This window comes from Desmodus rotundus, chromosome 6 (genome assembly GCF_022682495.2).
Source record: "Desmodus rotundus isolate HL8 chromosome 6, HLdesRot8A.1, whole genome shotgun sequence".
NCBI lineage: Eukaryota > Metazoa > Chordata > Mammalia > Chiroptera > Phyllostomidae > Desmodus > Desmodus rotundus.
In genome coordinates this window covers 116541948-116557936 of record NC_071392.1, presented here as the reverse complement: position 1 = coordinate 116557936, position 15989 = coordinate 116541948, and the positions used below count along the sequence as shown (strand labels likewise).

The 15989-nt window shown below is 51.6% G+C and overlaps 1 protein-coding gene across 2 annotated transcripts; it reads left to right on the top strand.

Annotated features, from left to right (window-relative positions):
- The first annotated feature begins 269 nt into the window (after window positions 1-269).
- On the top strand, window positions 270-13544 carry PDYN (prodynorphin). 2 transcript variants are annotated; one of them, XM_045194741.3, is made up of 5 exons: window positions 270-522; window positions 759-891; window positions 1767-1824; window positions 9863-10010; window positions 11364-13544. In XM_045194741.3, the coding sequence occupies exons 2-5, from the start codon at window positions 837-839 to the stop codon at window positions 12003-12005; spliced, it is 903 nt and encodes a 300-aa protein (XP_045050676.2). In that variant the 5' UTR covers window positions 270-522; window positions 759-836; the 3' UTR covers window positions 12006-13544. The 2 variants fall into 2 exon arrangements, with proteins under 2 accessions (XP_045050676.2, XP_024414929.2); XM_024559161.4 differs by lacking the exon at window positions 759-891.
- The last annotated feature ends 2445 nt before the right edge of the window (window positions 13545-15989 follow it).

Genomic DNA, 15989 nt, shown 5'->3' with positions numbered 1-15989 from the left:
AGTCTGTCTTTCTCTAACTCTGTCTCTGTCCTCCCCTACCTCTCTCTCTCCCTCTCCTCGCTCTCTCTTTTTCCTCTGAAACTCTCCTGGAAATGCATCAAAGACTGAAGTGGCCGGATTTCAAGTGACAAACAGCACTACACCCAGAATCCACCCCGCTCCCAGCGCGGCTGCTTCCTCCTCCACATCCCCTGTCACGAAGCCTATTGTGTTGGGCCCAGGGAGTTCTAGTTGAAGGGCCCTGGGGTCTGCGCCTCTGACTGCTCAGAGCTACCTCCCCATTGGCTCCCGAGCAGCTTGTGCTCGGCAAGGGCTGAGCGACAGGGGGAGGCTCTCATCCATAAAAGGGGGATGAGGCACCAGAACTGCCATTCCAAGGGGCTTTGGTGGTGCTCACAGCTGCCTCTTTGGTACCTTCTTCCAAGCCGGAGTCGGGGTGGCCCTTGAAGCTTGGACGGGCCACCTGCCACCACCCTCCGACCTGCTCAGGCAGAAGCTGTCCAGGGACAAAGAAGAGCACAGGTAACAGCCAGAGGAACACTGGAATCTCTCTTGGTTTTGTTTTGCCTGGTCCTCTGGACCTGGATGTGGTGGGAGCTCGGGCCGGGGGATTTCGGGTTTGGGTCTAATTATCTGGCAGACGTAGCTACAGTTAGGAGGACAGTTTACAAAAGACAGAGCAGTGGGAAACAGGCTGCTCTTTGGAATTTCCCTGTCTGTTCAGCCCCAGCTGAAACAGGTGGGTTGCTCTCTCCCAGGGGGACCACCACTCTGTTTTAGCTCTGGGTCTTCTTGGTCCTATAATCCTCCTCCCAGCAGTTCCCGTGAAGAATGGGATGTTGCCCTGGATGGGAGAAGAGAGAATTTTAGCTCATCAGAGTGATTTTAAAGGTCAGTGATTCTCTCTGGACTTGGAGAACACGGGCTTGGGGACAGTAATGAGATTCGGGGCTCTGGCATTTACCGTGAATCATGTATATCAATGTACAACCAAGTTCAGCCTTTTCATTCTTTTTGGACGGTGTTTAATTGCTGACAGAGTACTGGCTTGAGTGGTTTCCCTTGACAATTCCACCCAGACATGAAGTTTGGAGCTGTTTTGCTGAGCAGAAAGGGGGAAGGAGAGTGACAACATGCCAGGAGAGCCAGCCTTAGTAGGGTTTTCATGTCAATTCCACTTTGAAAGGACTTGTTGCTTTCATGTACATTACAGCCCAGGGAGTCTAAGTTGGGCAGGAAAGACCTCTGATGGGAAAGCAATTTGCTCCCTGGTAAGGATGCCCACATTCAAAGAAAGTATTATAGAATCTCAAAGTTTGACTCTAGCAAAAAAGCTGATGAGTTTCAGAAGAAAAAAATAAAGCCTGCTGAAGACTCTGAGGTTGAATAGGAATTTCTAAGACCTGCTACTTTTTCCTGGGTATCTTTTATGCAGAATCTTTACAAATATTCCTTAATTAAGCCTCCAAGCTTCCTGAGGGAAAAACAAGCTCTTCCCATTATTGGATCTGATTTCAGTTCCCCTCCCACGGATCGAAGTCCTCATTACCATCTTTCTTACAAGGGTTGGTAAAATACACAAGGCTTGTCTTTCTAATTTGACAGGCATTCCAGCCAAGATCCAGTGTAAAGTGTTTCAGAATGTGAATCCTTCTCTTTTCATCCCCGCCTGCCTTCCCTCTCCCCATTGAACCTGCCAACCCTTTCTCCTCACCTCCCCCCCACCCCAATCCTAACTCTTATTGCCTTTTGTTCTATTTTTGCAGGTCATTTATCTCCAGGTTTTGAGATCTGCGTGGGGAGCTGTTGCAGCAGCCCAAGCAGGTGAGTTACGCTGCCTGGGGGAGGTTTGCTCTTGATGAAGGGATCTCAAGCCCACTGCTTCGCTCCAGGTGAGCTAGAGGTGTGACGGTGACAGGCAAATCCCGGGATCCGCTGGCAACTGGGAGTGGGATGTGGCAGTGCTTCCCGAGGGACCCAGCACATTTTAGCAGAGCGGGGAGAGGGACCCGCCCTGGGGCCGTTGTGAGAAATTTGCAGTTTCCTTAAAACACGTGGAAAGGCATTAGGTCTTGAGGTAACTCTACAGAGCATCTAAATGTGTCTCACCAAACCCAAGACAGTGCTGGGTTCAAATCCCACCACTTGTTTGCTGTGTGCCCTGGGGACAGTGACTGTGCCTTTCTGAGCATTAACTTCTTCACCTGTACAATAAGGATAATCATAAGCTTCACCTCCTGGGGTTAGTGTGAGACTCTCATGGGACACTGAACTATGCCTGCCACTCACTAGGTACTCGGTAAATGCTAGCACAACTGCTCACGTCTCACTGCTCCAAGTGGCAGAGTTGGGTCCCTCCCCGCCTCCCCAGCGTGTTCCAATCCTGGATCCTTGCGCTGCGTCACACTGTGCGCAGCGGCCAGAAAACAGGATCTAACGCCTACTCTGTCTGTCTGCGGGGCTCTCCCCTCCCCAGCCCATTCTCCGCACACAATGGAAGACTTCATTTCTCCATTGGATCGATCCTCCCTGACTCCCCCGCCCACTGCCAAGCCCCCTGGGTCATTCTCACACAATCGGTGTATTTATTAGATGTCTTCCATCAATCTGAGTGGGATCAATAGCTGATGGTTGGATTTCAGCACGTGTCTGAGAAAGTGCGGCCAGCTAGCAGATTTCTCTCATCATTTTCTCTCATCTCAGCCCACAAATGTTGCTTAAGTTTACTGGGTTTGACAAAGGCCTGAAACGATTTCAGTTACACAGAGCTGGCCATTGGGGTGGGCAGTAAACCGTACTGGTGACATCCAGGTCAGCCCAGGATCGGGCCCAAGAGATTGAGAACTGTCCCTGGGTCCTTGGAAGTTGGACCTCATTAATCCCTCCCACTCTGGGTCCAGATGATGACCCTGGTAAGAGCGGGGTGAATGGCCTAGGTCCACAAGGCACATCCCTTGGCTTGGGGGCTTGTCCCTGCTGGCCAGAGTGGTCAGCTGCAAGCTGCAGGCACATTCATTAAGGGACAATTTCTCCACCGTCATTTGGCTCCTCGACCTATTACTGGGCAGTCCAGTTTAACCTGATGTGAGTTTACGAAGCAGTTGTTATGTGATTGGGTCTCTGGTCCACCGGCAGGAGGAGACACCTGGTATTTGTGATTCACATAGTAGGTCAACCTCCTGACTCAAAGGCCACTTCCTTTCCTTCCTTCTCTCTCTCTTTTTGTTCCCTTCTCTCCTCTTTCCCTCTCCTCTTCCTTCTCCTTATACTTTCTTCATCTGTTCCCATTCACCCTCGCTCCATCTCCATTTCTCATCCTTATTCTTCCCCACATGGTTTATCATCTCACTCTCTGATTTTCTAGGCATCATCTCTCTCTGTGTATGCAAGTCCCATCTCCGCCGCTCTCTTTGGTCTCTTCCCTCCCCCTGCCCAGTGTCTCCTCACTGCCATCTCTCTCTCTGGTCCACCCCCCTTTCCTTTCTCCCTGTCCCTTAATTGCATCAAGTAACAAAGGGCGGGTGTACCATGTGAATCCTGCTTTTGAAATACATTCTTTGGAAAAGGCAGTTAACAGCCCCGCTGTGACCATCAGCTGCAGGGCTGCCTTTCACTCTGGTTTCTGGACAACAAAGGGCCGGAGAGAGTTGGCTGGCCCTCGGCCTGAGCCCTCATCCCGTGTCCTGTGTGTTAGCTCCTGCTGGACTACATGGTGGCTTCACTCTCCTTTCCTCCTAAATTCATCATCCATTCTGTGTTAAGGACGCTAAAGGCCTAACAAAAGCACTGCGCTCTATTTTGGGGGGTGTCTCTTTGCCAGGCCACTGGAGACCCACAGAGATGAACTTCATGTATTTCTGAGTGGTATAAAACTCCTGAAATAGTCTTATCTTCAGGAATAAGATAGTTTGGTGGGGAGATTTGGTGGACATTTAACGGTTTGTGGAGTGGAGTCACAGACCGGCTTTAAGCCTGCTTCTACTATGCCTTTGCCTGTTGGCCTTGACCCAGTCTTTGCACTTTCCTGAGTCTCTGTTACCCCATCTAGAACATGGGGCTCCGAATGCCCAGGCTGCTGGATTCCCCTGCGGGTTAAAATGCAGTAATTGAGGTAAAATGCAGAGCAATGAGTTTGGCCCGTAGCTGTGCCCTAAGCAGTGAAAGCTCTGTAGGCCGGGGGAAGTCCAACTCTGCCGTGCCTGGGCTCGAGACCCTGGAGGCGCTCTGTCACTTGGTTTTCACTGGCCCCTCCGCCCTGGAAGCTGAGACTGTAATCATAGCCCCTGCCCCAGCGGCTCCACGGGGGGCCCTGGGCTGGGCACAAAGCAGCAGCACGGCGCAGTGCAGACTGGCTGCTGTGATTCGCTGGCTGGAGGGTCACTGAGAGGGCGCGTCTCCGAGGTTGTCACGCCCAGGTGTGGGAGGCTCCACTCCGTCTGCATTTCCCTCCTGACTCATGACGTGACCTTAAACAAGCGATTTCATTTTTACCTTTCCCCATTTCCTCTTCTATCAAATAGGGATGATAATATGCGATAAAGTGCTTGGAGAGATAATTGCGATGTTAAATCAAGCCATTATTATTCCACGCTGGCTTTTTAAATAAAAACGCTTGCTATTCCCCCAAACCCTCTGAATGCAATATAGAAACATCATCAAGAGGAGGTAATAGGGCAAGAGCTCTCTTCCCTTTCAAGGAACTCTGGGCCCTGGGCAGGGAGAGGGGGGGAGGCCTACTATGTGCGGGCCCTATAAACGGTGCTGTCTTAGTTGGTCCTTATGGAGACATGGGAGGAAGGTGATACCCCATTTACAGATGAGAATACTGAGTGATTCCCCTCAGACTTCCCCAAGAAAATCAGCTTTCAAACTATTGGAATAATTAAAATGATAAAATGGTTATAAAATTAGTGAAGGCGAGGGTCAGCAAACTTTTTCTGTCAAGGGCCAGACAGGAAGTATTTGGGGCAGACTGGGCCTCACAGAGCCTGTTCCAACACAGAGCTGTACTTTCGAGCTGCTGGCGGCCATTGCAATACGGCCACAAAGGGAGTGGGATGTAGAAACGATGGGATGAGAGAGGCTCATTGAAAGGAGTTCGGTCATGTGATTAAGGAGATGGGCGAGTCCAAAATTTTCTTTCTCCTTAGAGAGTCCCCCTCTTCCTCCACCAGCCCATGCTTCCCTCACTGGGCTGTTTGTTACAAGGTGCCTTGAGGCAGTAGCTAAGGAAATGCTTCCGAAACTCGGAAGTAGGGAGCTTTTTCTCTGGAAGGGCTGTTAGGAGGCCCTCCTTAGCCATGGGCCACGCAAGCTCTCCCGTGGGGTCTGCGGGCCTGCTGCCACCCCTTGAGCTCACCCAGGGGTTTGCTTTCTACCTCTGATACCGTTGAATGGTCACGTTCCTTTTCTCCTCAGCTCTTCCCAAATCAGAGATGACAAGCAGGCAGGGCTACCTCTGATGTCGGAATTTGAAGCAAATCCCTGCAGGAAAGGAGAAAAGACTCCCCCAGGACCCATCTGACATTGCTCAGCAACTTGTTTATTTCACGAAAGGATGGAAACAGGGTTTCTCAGGAAACTCAGGGCAGATGTGTCTCTATTAGAGGCACCTTTTAACCCAGAGAGATCTGGTCAGGAAGCCCGGCTCTGGCCTTTCCAAGCCGAGTGAACTTCTTCCTGAGCCTCAGTCTTGCCCACTTTTTGTTGGGTATAAAGACACTCACTCCTGGGTTATTGTGAGGATTAGAATAACGCGTGGAAAGTGGTAACTCACCTACTATGTGCTAGACACTACACGATCGCTTATTTAACCCCTATGCCAACCCTCCGAAGTGTTACTGTTAGTTGCGGTTTGGAGTAGCGAAAAGCAAGGCATGGCAGAGCGAGGTGCCTCTCCCCGCCGGTGGCGAGCGGCGGGCTGGCACCTGAACCCACATTACATGCGGCGGTCCTGCTTCTGGGTCAGGACGACATCAGAGGCCGCCCCTCTCCTTTCTCACTGGCTCGCCCCTCCCACCCTGAGCGGCTTCTCCAAGCTGTTAGACGTGTTAGGCACTCTGGGGGTTGCAACTCAAAAGTCTGTCGGGTGCTGAACAGGGACAGACACGAGGGAGGCCACAGCGTGGGGACAGTGGTGACGATGCTGCCTGTGCCCCCTCTGTGACTGTTGCCAGCTCAGAATGCAGCTCTGATGTCTCCAAGGCTTTTGATTTTTTTAAGACAAGTTGGAAATGGAGCCTTTTAAAATGTAAAAATCTGCCAATTTTAAAACATTGGCAGCGATTTAAAAAACAATCCCTTTGTGAATCAGAACACCCTCTGCCCACCTGCTGAGTTCGTCCTGCAGGTGGCTGGTTCGCACCTCCGGACCCTGTGCTGGGCTGGGAGGAGGAAGCCAGAGGCTTCAGCCCCCTCGACCCTATGCGACCCCCAATTTCTGCTCCCTTTTCTTGGGAAAGAAAGGCAATTATGTGGTAGAGCCAGCACAGGTGACTGCAGGAGCTCTGAGGGGAAACCTAATCCAGATGGACTCCTGAAGGGGGCACCCGAGGCTGAGTTTTGAAGAACAAGAGAGAGTCAGCCAGGTCAGAGGGCGCTGGGAGTGGATGGCAGGGTAAGAAAGGAGTTCCATGCGGAGGGAACCATGTGTGCAAAGCTTGGAAGACAGGGCGCTTGTTTGGGATTGCAGGTGGTGTGGTCAGGCCTGGGTCAGTGCTGTGCATTTGCGGGGGGCTGGGGGGGCCTGGACAGACGGCATAAACGTGCTGTGCCTGCATTCCCTCCTCTGTAGAGTGGGGAGACGGTTAGCCCCAGTCTCATGGCGTTGTTGTAAAGCCCTCTCACATCAGGATGCCTCTGGCACAGGTCCTGGCCCGCAGTGAGCCCTGGGCGATGTCAGCCCTTCTCAGCGGGAAAGCCGGTGGGCCCCTGCTTCAGGGCGGGCTTCCTCTCCAAGGATGCAAGGCGGGGCGGCAGTCCGACTGGCGGTTCAGAACTGTCCTCTGGCTGCTGTGTGAAGAGTGTCTTGGAGGCAAAGTAAGGCTGCCCGAGAGCTAGGAGGGGGCTGATAGGGACTCCTGGAGGTTGAAGCAGGAGGCTGGGGAGGGGTGGATTAAGGGGCTGGGACAGTACCCCTTGGTTGTGAAGGGGAGCCCTGGAGCCAGACTGCCACTTACCAGCTTACAGTCTTGGCGGGGGTCTTAACCGTTTGTTCATCTGTAAAGCAGGACAAGACTGCCCACCCCCCTGGGTTCCCGGGAGTGGAAGGGAGTTAGTTCATCCTGAGAATTGCGCAGAACGTCTTGAGTGCTCACCAACCATTAGACCAGGTAGAATTATTAGAATTACATATAAAGTTGGCGGGTGAGAGGAGAGGATGCTGACACTGTTGTTTCCCAGGACAAAGAGATCTCAAATCAGGCCTCCTCCTGCAGCGGCCCAGCTGTGTGGGGAGCCTGCAGCCAGGAGTGAGAGGGTGGGTAGGCTTCCTTCCCCAGCTGGTTAACTCACTGCTAGTCTCGTAACAGGCCAGTCCAGCCACGGCTGGTATCAGGGAAAACGGGAGCTGCCTGCTTTGTATCTGCACGGAAGGGCGCAGCTCGCATGCTTGGAACCCAGATGCGCTCAGGAGCTGGCAGAGTGTGAGAGAAACTCCAGGGCCGGAGGGAGACACGGGATGGACACCGGTCGCCTCCCTCCGTTTTCTTCTCTGAGCAGAGCTTGCCCTGCCAAAGAGAGGCAGCCAGCCCTGAGTTCTCACCTTTAATTGCTCTGCAGCTTTAGGAGATTTACCGAGCCTCTCTGAGCACCGGTTTTCTCACTTAGAAAGTGGGGACAATGATGCTCATCTCTCAGAGTTGGTGGGTGGGCTGAGGACAGTATACGAGTCAAAGGCTTGTGCACAGGGCCCAACGGGCCTCACGGAGGGTTTGGCTGTTAAAGAGTCAGCTTTCCGGAATCTGCGATCATGAAGGGCACACGTGTGGGGAGTCAGACAGGAGGGCCTTGCACCCCAGCTCCCATCTGCTGCGGGACGGGCAATTCATCCAACTGCAAGTGCCGCTTCCCTGGGGAGGAGGGAATGAGCCCAGGGATCTCGGGGCTTAGCTCAAGGCCTGAAGCACAGCGGGGGCTTCGTAAACGGTGGCTGGGGCCACAGCCAGGCACGCTTTGATGCGGGAGCCTACTGTGGGCTCTGAGGAGGGAGACCTGCCCTGGGCTGCAGTGTGGGACTCTGGGGCCACGTGGTGGAAGCTTCGAAATCCCTGAACACAGGGGCAGACTGCAGTTTGCAGGACAGGGGCACTGGGAAGAGGGAAGGAGGACAGCCATCTCTGAGGGCGGCATTAGAGGTGTCAGGCTACAAGGAGGAGCAGGGAGCCCCGCCCTGGGTGGGTGTCTTGGGGGAACTCCCCATTTCCAGGTGGGAGAACTGTCTTGTGCCCCCACTTGATTGGCTTGGGTCTTGATATTTAGTTTATAGGAAGTTAACTGTGAAAGGGACAGCTTTTAACAGACTCTTGTGAACACTAATCCATCTGCCTAGTACTTAGTGCGGGCCTGCTCTGTGTGGTCAGGGCTGTAGGTGCCGGGATACAGCAGACACTGTGACCAATAGCGTCTGCGCCCTCACGGAGCTAACATTTCAGTGGGGAAATGTTAACAAACCACAACAAACATCAAATGAGAGGACAGCATGAGGTGGTGGTGTCAACACAGCAGGGCGACCCGAGAGAGACCGGAGCACATTAAATACAGGGCTCAGCAAACACCACCCTGGCAATGGGGTGTTGAATCCATTTGATTACAGGAACGAACAATCCACGGGAGGCTCAGGGCAGAGTCCTGCAGACGGAGGCACAGACAGCGCCGAGGCGCTGAGGGAGGAGCCAGCATGGCGTGTTTGAGGAGCAGGGAGAGGGTGTTACAGGGATGCAGACAAGACACAGCCCCTGCCTACATGGAGCCCAAGTCTGAAGTCTCACACAGCTAATTACCGAATAGTGGAATGTTTTGATGGGAGGGGCACAAGTTACTTGGATAATACAAAGGAGGAGCTTCCTGTATAGCCTAGGGTCAGGGAGAGCTGCCCTGATGAGGTGATATCTAATCAAGGACCTAAATGACAGGTAGCTGAAGAGGAGAGGAAGGATTTCAGGCAGAAGAAACAGGATGTGCAAAGGCCCAGAGGTGAGGCAGGGCCTGGTAGATTCACCACTGTAACTGCGAGTAGCTGGATGTGGCTGGAACCCAGAGCTGAAGTGCTGAGGTGGAGGGCTGGGAGAACATGGAGCTATGGCCAGAGTGCACCAAAGTGCTGGGTGGAAAAGGCAAATTCCAGAGGCCATACATGGCAGAAAGGATGGCCCGGGGACAGCCTGAGCAGTGGGGGACGAAGGCAGGAAGCCTCAGAGAACTCAGAAAAGCAGACGGTGGCTGAGTGTCTTCTGGCCTGGGGGGTAATCAAAGTGCGTTCTGAAGGGTCACTGACTCAGGTCAAGTCCTGGCTTGTTGGCTGCCCTGCTGTGTGAGCAATCACTCCCCTCTCTGAGCCTCAGCTTCCCCACCTGTCCAAAGGCACAACCTACTTACAGAGCCGTTGTGCAGATTTAATGGGAACTGTGTAGGAAAACTGCTACACGTAGCAGAGGCACTCCATGCATGTCCACTCCTTTCCTGGACCCTTGGCCTTGGGCACCCCTGTGCCCCTTTGGGCCTCTGTTTTGTCACCTGTAGAGTGGGAAATGGAATGCTTGCCTTGGGTGCTCCAGCAGGAGTTGATGAGGTGACTGCAGGCTCAGGACACACCCACAGGGTAGGCGATCTCAGATCTCATTATCTTCCCTTTCTCTCTCCCCAGAAGGAAGAACCCAGACAGCATGGCGTGGCAGGGGCTGGTGCTGGCTGCTTGCCTCCTCGTGCTCCCCTCTGCCACAGCGGACTGCCTGTCCCACTGCTCCTTGTGTGCTGTGAAGACCCAGGATGGTTCCAAACCCATCAACCCCCTGGTAGGTTTCAGGCAAGGCTCCTGGCTGCCCAGGCCCTGGGGGCTGTGTGTGGAAGGGACCGTGTGTGTGGAACCCACAGAGGGAAGAGGGCAGTCTTGGGCAATGCAGGGCATGTCCTGCCCTGTGGCCAGCCCAGGAGCCAGGGACTGCTGTTTTCTAGCTCCCATTTCCTTTCCACACCTCACCAGCATGGGCTGACTCAGGTCGGAGACAGAGATTCTGGTTTCCAGGGAGCCTGATGCCTGGCAAAAAGGAGTATCATTCATGAGGTGTGCTGACTTTGAGAGTCAGCAGCCTTAGAGTAACTTTCCAGGGCTTCCTACCACCAGGCTGATGGGCGCCTCCAAATCTGGTCACTTCCATGGGAGGAGCTCTTTCTGCCACGCCTCAATGCCAGGATCTGGTTGATAGGATCCAAGCCTTGACCCCTGTCCTGGGTCGTGGCATCTCTGGGCCCAGCTTAACTGGCTCTGCTTTGAGTCAAGCTTCCCCACGTTCCCATCCTGTGACACCAGACAGTCTGGAGCAGAGCTACCAAGAATGTGGTGGGCAGAATGCAGACTTGGTTCTGCTGCTTTCTAGTTCCATGACCGTGGAGGAGGCTTCTCTCTGAGTCTTAGTTTCCTCATCTGTGAGATGGGGGTGATTCCATGAAATGATGATGCAAAGTATTACATTCACGATTCTGCCATTCTTTGCTGAAATGGGCACAGCCTGCCAGGTGCTGCCCACCCCCGGTCCCAGGAGAGAACGGGGGTTCAGCAGGAGGACTCATGACGTTAGTTGGCCCGGGTCCAAGTTCCAGAGTTGTGCAGTGTCGTCGTCATCATCATCATCACCATCACCATCATCAGCAGCAGCATGTGTGAATTCTCCCAACCCTCCTATGCACTAGACAGTGTTGTCCCCTAGATTTGACAAATGTCCCTTCATGTACTCTATCCACCACTCCGCATTGCTTCTGTCCTGCTCTATGACATGTCTGCAGCATCTTTCACACCTAGGAAAGGTTGGGAGAACCAGCCACTCCCTCTGGAGTCAGAGGTGGAAGACACAGGTGAGCTCAGCAGAGCACTATGGGAAGACCTGACTTCCAGTTTTGGCATTGCCACTGTGGCCCTGTGCCCTGGGGAAACCCGTTTCATTTTCCCACACCTCTTTCCTCATCTTCCGCTTGGGCACAAAGTCACCTATCTTTATGCACCACTGGAAATATTAAAGTGGGCAGCCTGGGGCTTAGGGGTTGCAGATTATTTTGATTTTTTATCATTGGACAGAAGATTTTCTGGGGCAGGGGGTACACGTGCTTTGACACTTTGATGGCGATGATGTTACTAATGTGGTCTTTTGCAGATTTGCTCCCTGGAATGCCAGGCTGCGCTGCTGCCCACCAAAGAGTGGGGGAGGTGCCAGGGCCTTCTGTCCTTCTTCACCCCCTTTCCTCTTGGGCTTGGTGGTAAGGAAGACTCAGAGAGCAAGGCAGCTTTGGAAGAGGTCTATGGTGAGCTGACCAAGCACAGAGGGCCCTACCTGAAAGAGCTGGAGAAAAACAGATTCCTCCTCAGCACTCCAGCAGAGGAGAATGCTCTGCGCAGGAGCCTGGCAGAGAAGCTCAGGGGTCTCTCTGGTGTGTTGGAGGAGGGGTCAGAGCCGGAGCTGATGGGGGACACCCAGCTGAATGATGGCACTTTGGAAGCTGGCACACTGCATTCTGATGAGGAGGACCCCAAGGAGCAGGTCAAACGCTATGGGGGCTTCTTGCGCAAATACCCCAAGAGGAGCTCCGAGGTGGCTGGGGAGGGGTTGGGGGAGGGGGATAGGGTGGGCCACGAGGACCTGTATAAACGCTATGGGGGCTTCCTGCGACGCATCCGTCCCAAGCTCAAGTGGGACAACCAGAAGCGCTATGGAGGTTTTCTCAGGCGCCAGTTCAAGGTGGTAACTCGGTCTCAGAAGGACCCCAGTGCCTACTCCAGAGAGCTTTTTGATTCTTAAACACCTGCCCGCCATAAAGGTGAGTCAGGAGCTCCCCCCAGATTGGAGTGCACTCATTCTTCCCCCTTACTCTCCCTGTCCCCATGCTCAGCTCAGCATTGTCCACGGTGCATCCACGCCCAGCCTGCCTCTCTTCTGCCTGGAGTGCAGTGTTTGTCAGGGTCAGTGAGCCGGGAGGATGGAGGTTCCCCCCCTACGGGGGGCTTAGTGCTTGGCTCAGACCCTAGACCTCTAAAGCCACCGCTTTTCATATCCATCCCTCCACCCCATTCACGTGACCCCTCAGTTCCGGAAATCCATGCCGATTTCTTCATCTCTCTACACCTGTTGTTTCCAAGCTTTGCTGATCACGTGCTCCTCTCAGAAGAAAAATAAGTGTACCTCCCATGCAGATATAGTCATTTACCTAGTATATATGTGCCATAAAGCAGAAAAAGTAGAAATGTGAAATAAGAGAAATAAACAATAGACATCCCAATATTTTATTACCGAGCCCCAAAGGAACTCCTGTGCACCCCACTTTGAAGACTGTGTTTCGGGTGAAATGCCCAACACGGCCTCCGATTGGAGCAGGAGTTTCTTCTCTAGAAAGTTAAGCCTTCTGGTAGATTAAATGTTGGTGTGCTTTGAGTTTTCATGGTTTAGAAACACATCTTGAAGAACCGAGTTTCTGGACTTCAGCCCATGTTGGTACCCTGGACAGCGCCCAACGTCTCACAGGAAAGGCCTAACAGCCCCTTCCCTGAATGGTTGCGGAGAGCAGTCCTCCCTCTGATGCCGGAATGATCAAGGAGGGAGCAAGGCAAACCAGTTTGTTCTGTGCAACAAACTCAGAATGTGGACCAGTTCCTTCAGCCCTCATCAAACTAATTAAACTGATCGGTGTCACACTGCAACCCCAGGACAAACTGGAGCTGAGTGGCGCTGCTGAGGTTACGCAAGGCCATGTTCTCCAGCGGCTGAATCTGCTGCCAGGAGTCCAAGCCATCTGGCCAAACATCTGCAGTGGGCATTGAGTGAGGGAATCGAGGAGCAACAGGGAGAGAGCAAAAAGGCCCTCCTCCCCACCCGCCGTGGCGATTCTTCCTTCTTAATGTCAAAATATTAATAAAACCAGAAGAAGAATGAAATGATTAAGTGTTTGATGGCAAATGAGTTCCCTTGATGCAGATATCTCCGAACCAGAGGCAGAGGTCTCCCAATGCCTTGGTTTCAATCCAAGTTCCCTCTCTCTCTGTCTCTGTTTGGCTCACTTGTCCTCAGGCACTGTGGTTTAGTTTGTGGGTCCAGGAGTCTGGGCTGGATAGGAGAGGAAGTGGACTCGAGGTTGGTTAATTTGTATAAATCCTACTGAGCACAACTGTTCGTGTGCAACTCCCAGCTCTCTCAGGATGTTCTGAAACGTACTGATTGCTTTAGGATTACTTTGTGGGCTTTATCAAAATCCCATTTATGCAATTTACTTGGAATTTGCTTAATCCTTAATAGGCCTGTGTTATTTCCCACTCCTTCAGTACAATAAATAAATAAAATTGTTGATGACTTGCAGGCTGTGTGTATGTATGTCTCAGTCCCCAGGGAGTGGAAGCACTATTTGCAGAAAAGAGTGCTGGGAAATGAAAAATACACAGGTGCACGCATGCACACACAGGTTTATGTTAGAAAACTAAATTTAAGTTCATAGAAAGAGCATAGCCCTAAGTTTGAGATCTCTGTGACCTTGGGTAAGTCAGTTGGCCTCTCTGAGCCTTGTTCAGGAAAATAAACACTGAGAGTGCCAGCTTTGCAAGGTGGCTGAGAGGATTAGACGCAATCATGTATACAAAGCTCCTTGAACATAGTAGGTGCTCAGTAAAGGAGAGTTCCCTTCTCTACATTGTCTTCTAGGACAGTGGCAAACATTAAGCGCCCAGCAACACAGTGGGGAGAGCAGGGGGAGGTGCTGCTGCTTGAAGTGTCAGGCTGTATCCTATGCCAGATGACCAGGGAGGGAAAGAAATATGCCCCTGGACAAGGGTGAGCGTGCTAGGCATGAAGAACACTCTAGCACTGGCCGGGGATCTCAGTTGGTTGGGGTGTCATCCCACTATGCCAAGGTTGCAGGTTCGATCCCTAGTCAGGGCACATACAAGAATCAACTAATGAATGCATAAATAAGTGGAACAACAAAAATCATTGTTTCTCTCTCTCTCTCTCTCTCTCTCTCTCTTTCTCTCTCTCTCTCTCTCTCTCTCACACACACACACACACACACATCAATGCATTAAAAGAAGAACACTAGAGACTGGGTAGCAGAATGTCCTTTACCGAAATGTCATCCTTCATTAAATGGCACAGATAAGATGTCTTTAAATAGAGCTAATGGGACAGAGACACCTTGGCCACAGACCTCGTGGGCTCCGTTTGGACACTGGCTTTCTGAGTCACTTCATGGACAACCCAGGGTCAGTGAGGGTCTTGTTCATTCTCTCATTCCTTCAGGTAATTGAAGGCCTACTGTGTGGTGAGACTTGCGCTCGGTGCTGGAGATATAGGAAATTAAAAGGGACACGCTCTCTGCTCTTATGGAACTTACAGTCTCATGGGGGAGATAGAAATAAACAAAATTATAAGTCTAAAATTAAAAATAAAACTAAATTGAAAATAAAAGTTAACATAATTGTAATTTTTGTGAAGGAAACAATTGGGATTTATTAATAATGAATAACAGGGGGAGGAGAGGAACCTTCTCCGGATGCTCAGGAAATCCTTCCTGAGGAATATTTCATTCTGGCTATTCATAGGTTCATCGAGCTGCAAGGAACCTAAGGCAGGGGTGAACTTCTCCACCCACCCACTCTGTGCCAAAATTGGGGCATTGATAATAGATTTTAATCTGTTTGAATGCTTTCATTGACTTGGATTTCACCACATACTGCTACTTCTTAATGATTCAGTGTTGAAAAGTTTCATCTTCTGTTGGGGTGAAATTTAGATTTCTGTCACTTTTGCACATTGGGTCTTGTTCCTGGTGTCTGCTGGCCTAGGAGCTTCTCTAGGGAAGACTTTTCTGTCACTTGCAAACAAATGGCTCCTAACCATCTCCAGTGGTTTGAAGAAACAAACAAAAGGTCCAATAATTTATTGGTTCACACAAATGAAGAATACAGACATAAGCTTCAGGTAGAGCTTGATCAAGAGGTTAAATAAAGACACCAGGGCCTCTCCATTCCTAGGCTCTTTTCTTCTCTGTGTTGGATTCATTCTAAGAGCCCACGTGCTTGTAAGATGTCTGAAAGCAGCTCCAGGCTACACCCTGCAGGTTCAAGCCCAGCAAATTCTAAGTTTTGTTGCACCTTCATTGGCTCTGATGAGGTCATGTCCAAACCTGAGCTAATGCCAATCACTTTGGATAGATTAACATGATGCTACTATTAGAGCCAGGGATGGATTCGACCCAACTCAAAATGGCTGGACTAGGAGTGGGGGAGGGGGGTTCCCAAGAGAACTGGAGCATGGTTCACAGGAGGAGAATGAATGGATGCCAGACTGCCAATCAGTAGGTGGTTACCCCGCTAGGGAGTGAAGGGGCTGTGTAGAGAGTGGGGCAGACTGGAGGGTGTATATCACGGGAACATGGGCCCCAAGTAGCCAGGTCTGATTTTTAAGAGACTGCAGAAATCTGGGTTTGCATTTTTTTTCAGTGTAGACAAGTAATTTGTTTTAAAAGTCCTGAGAAGTTGGGATGAGACACACAACTCTCACCACTCCTTCATGACCTCTTTTTTAAATGAGAAACACTCCTTTATGTTTGTTTGTTTGTTTTAATTTCCCCCATATGGTATGGATGCCACAATGCTCTTGTCCTGGAGTTCCTTTTCTGGACACATTTCACTTGGTCAAGGAGGTATGCCCACACACGGTGGAAAGCGCACGCCCACATACAGACAGGGGTCGCCGGGGTCGCAGAGGCTTGGGCTTGGATCCCCCCTCCCTGGGGGACTC

Coding starts and splice junctions, on each gene's coding strand:
- PDYN (XM_045194741.3), top strand. CDS start 837: ATGTTGCCCTGGATGGGAGAAGAGAGAATTTTAGCTCATCAGAGTGAT. Junction 892..1,766: donor TCATCAGAGTGATTTTAAAG/GTCAGTGATTCT, acceptor CTATTTTTGCAG/GTCATTTATCTCCAGGTTTT. Junction 1,825..9,862: donor TGTTGCAGCAGCCCAAGCAG/GTGAGTTACGCT, acceptor CTCTCTCCCCAG/AAGGAAGAACCCAGACAGCA.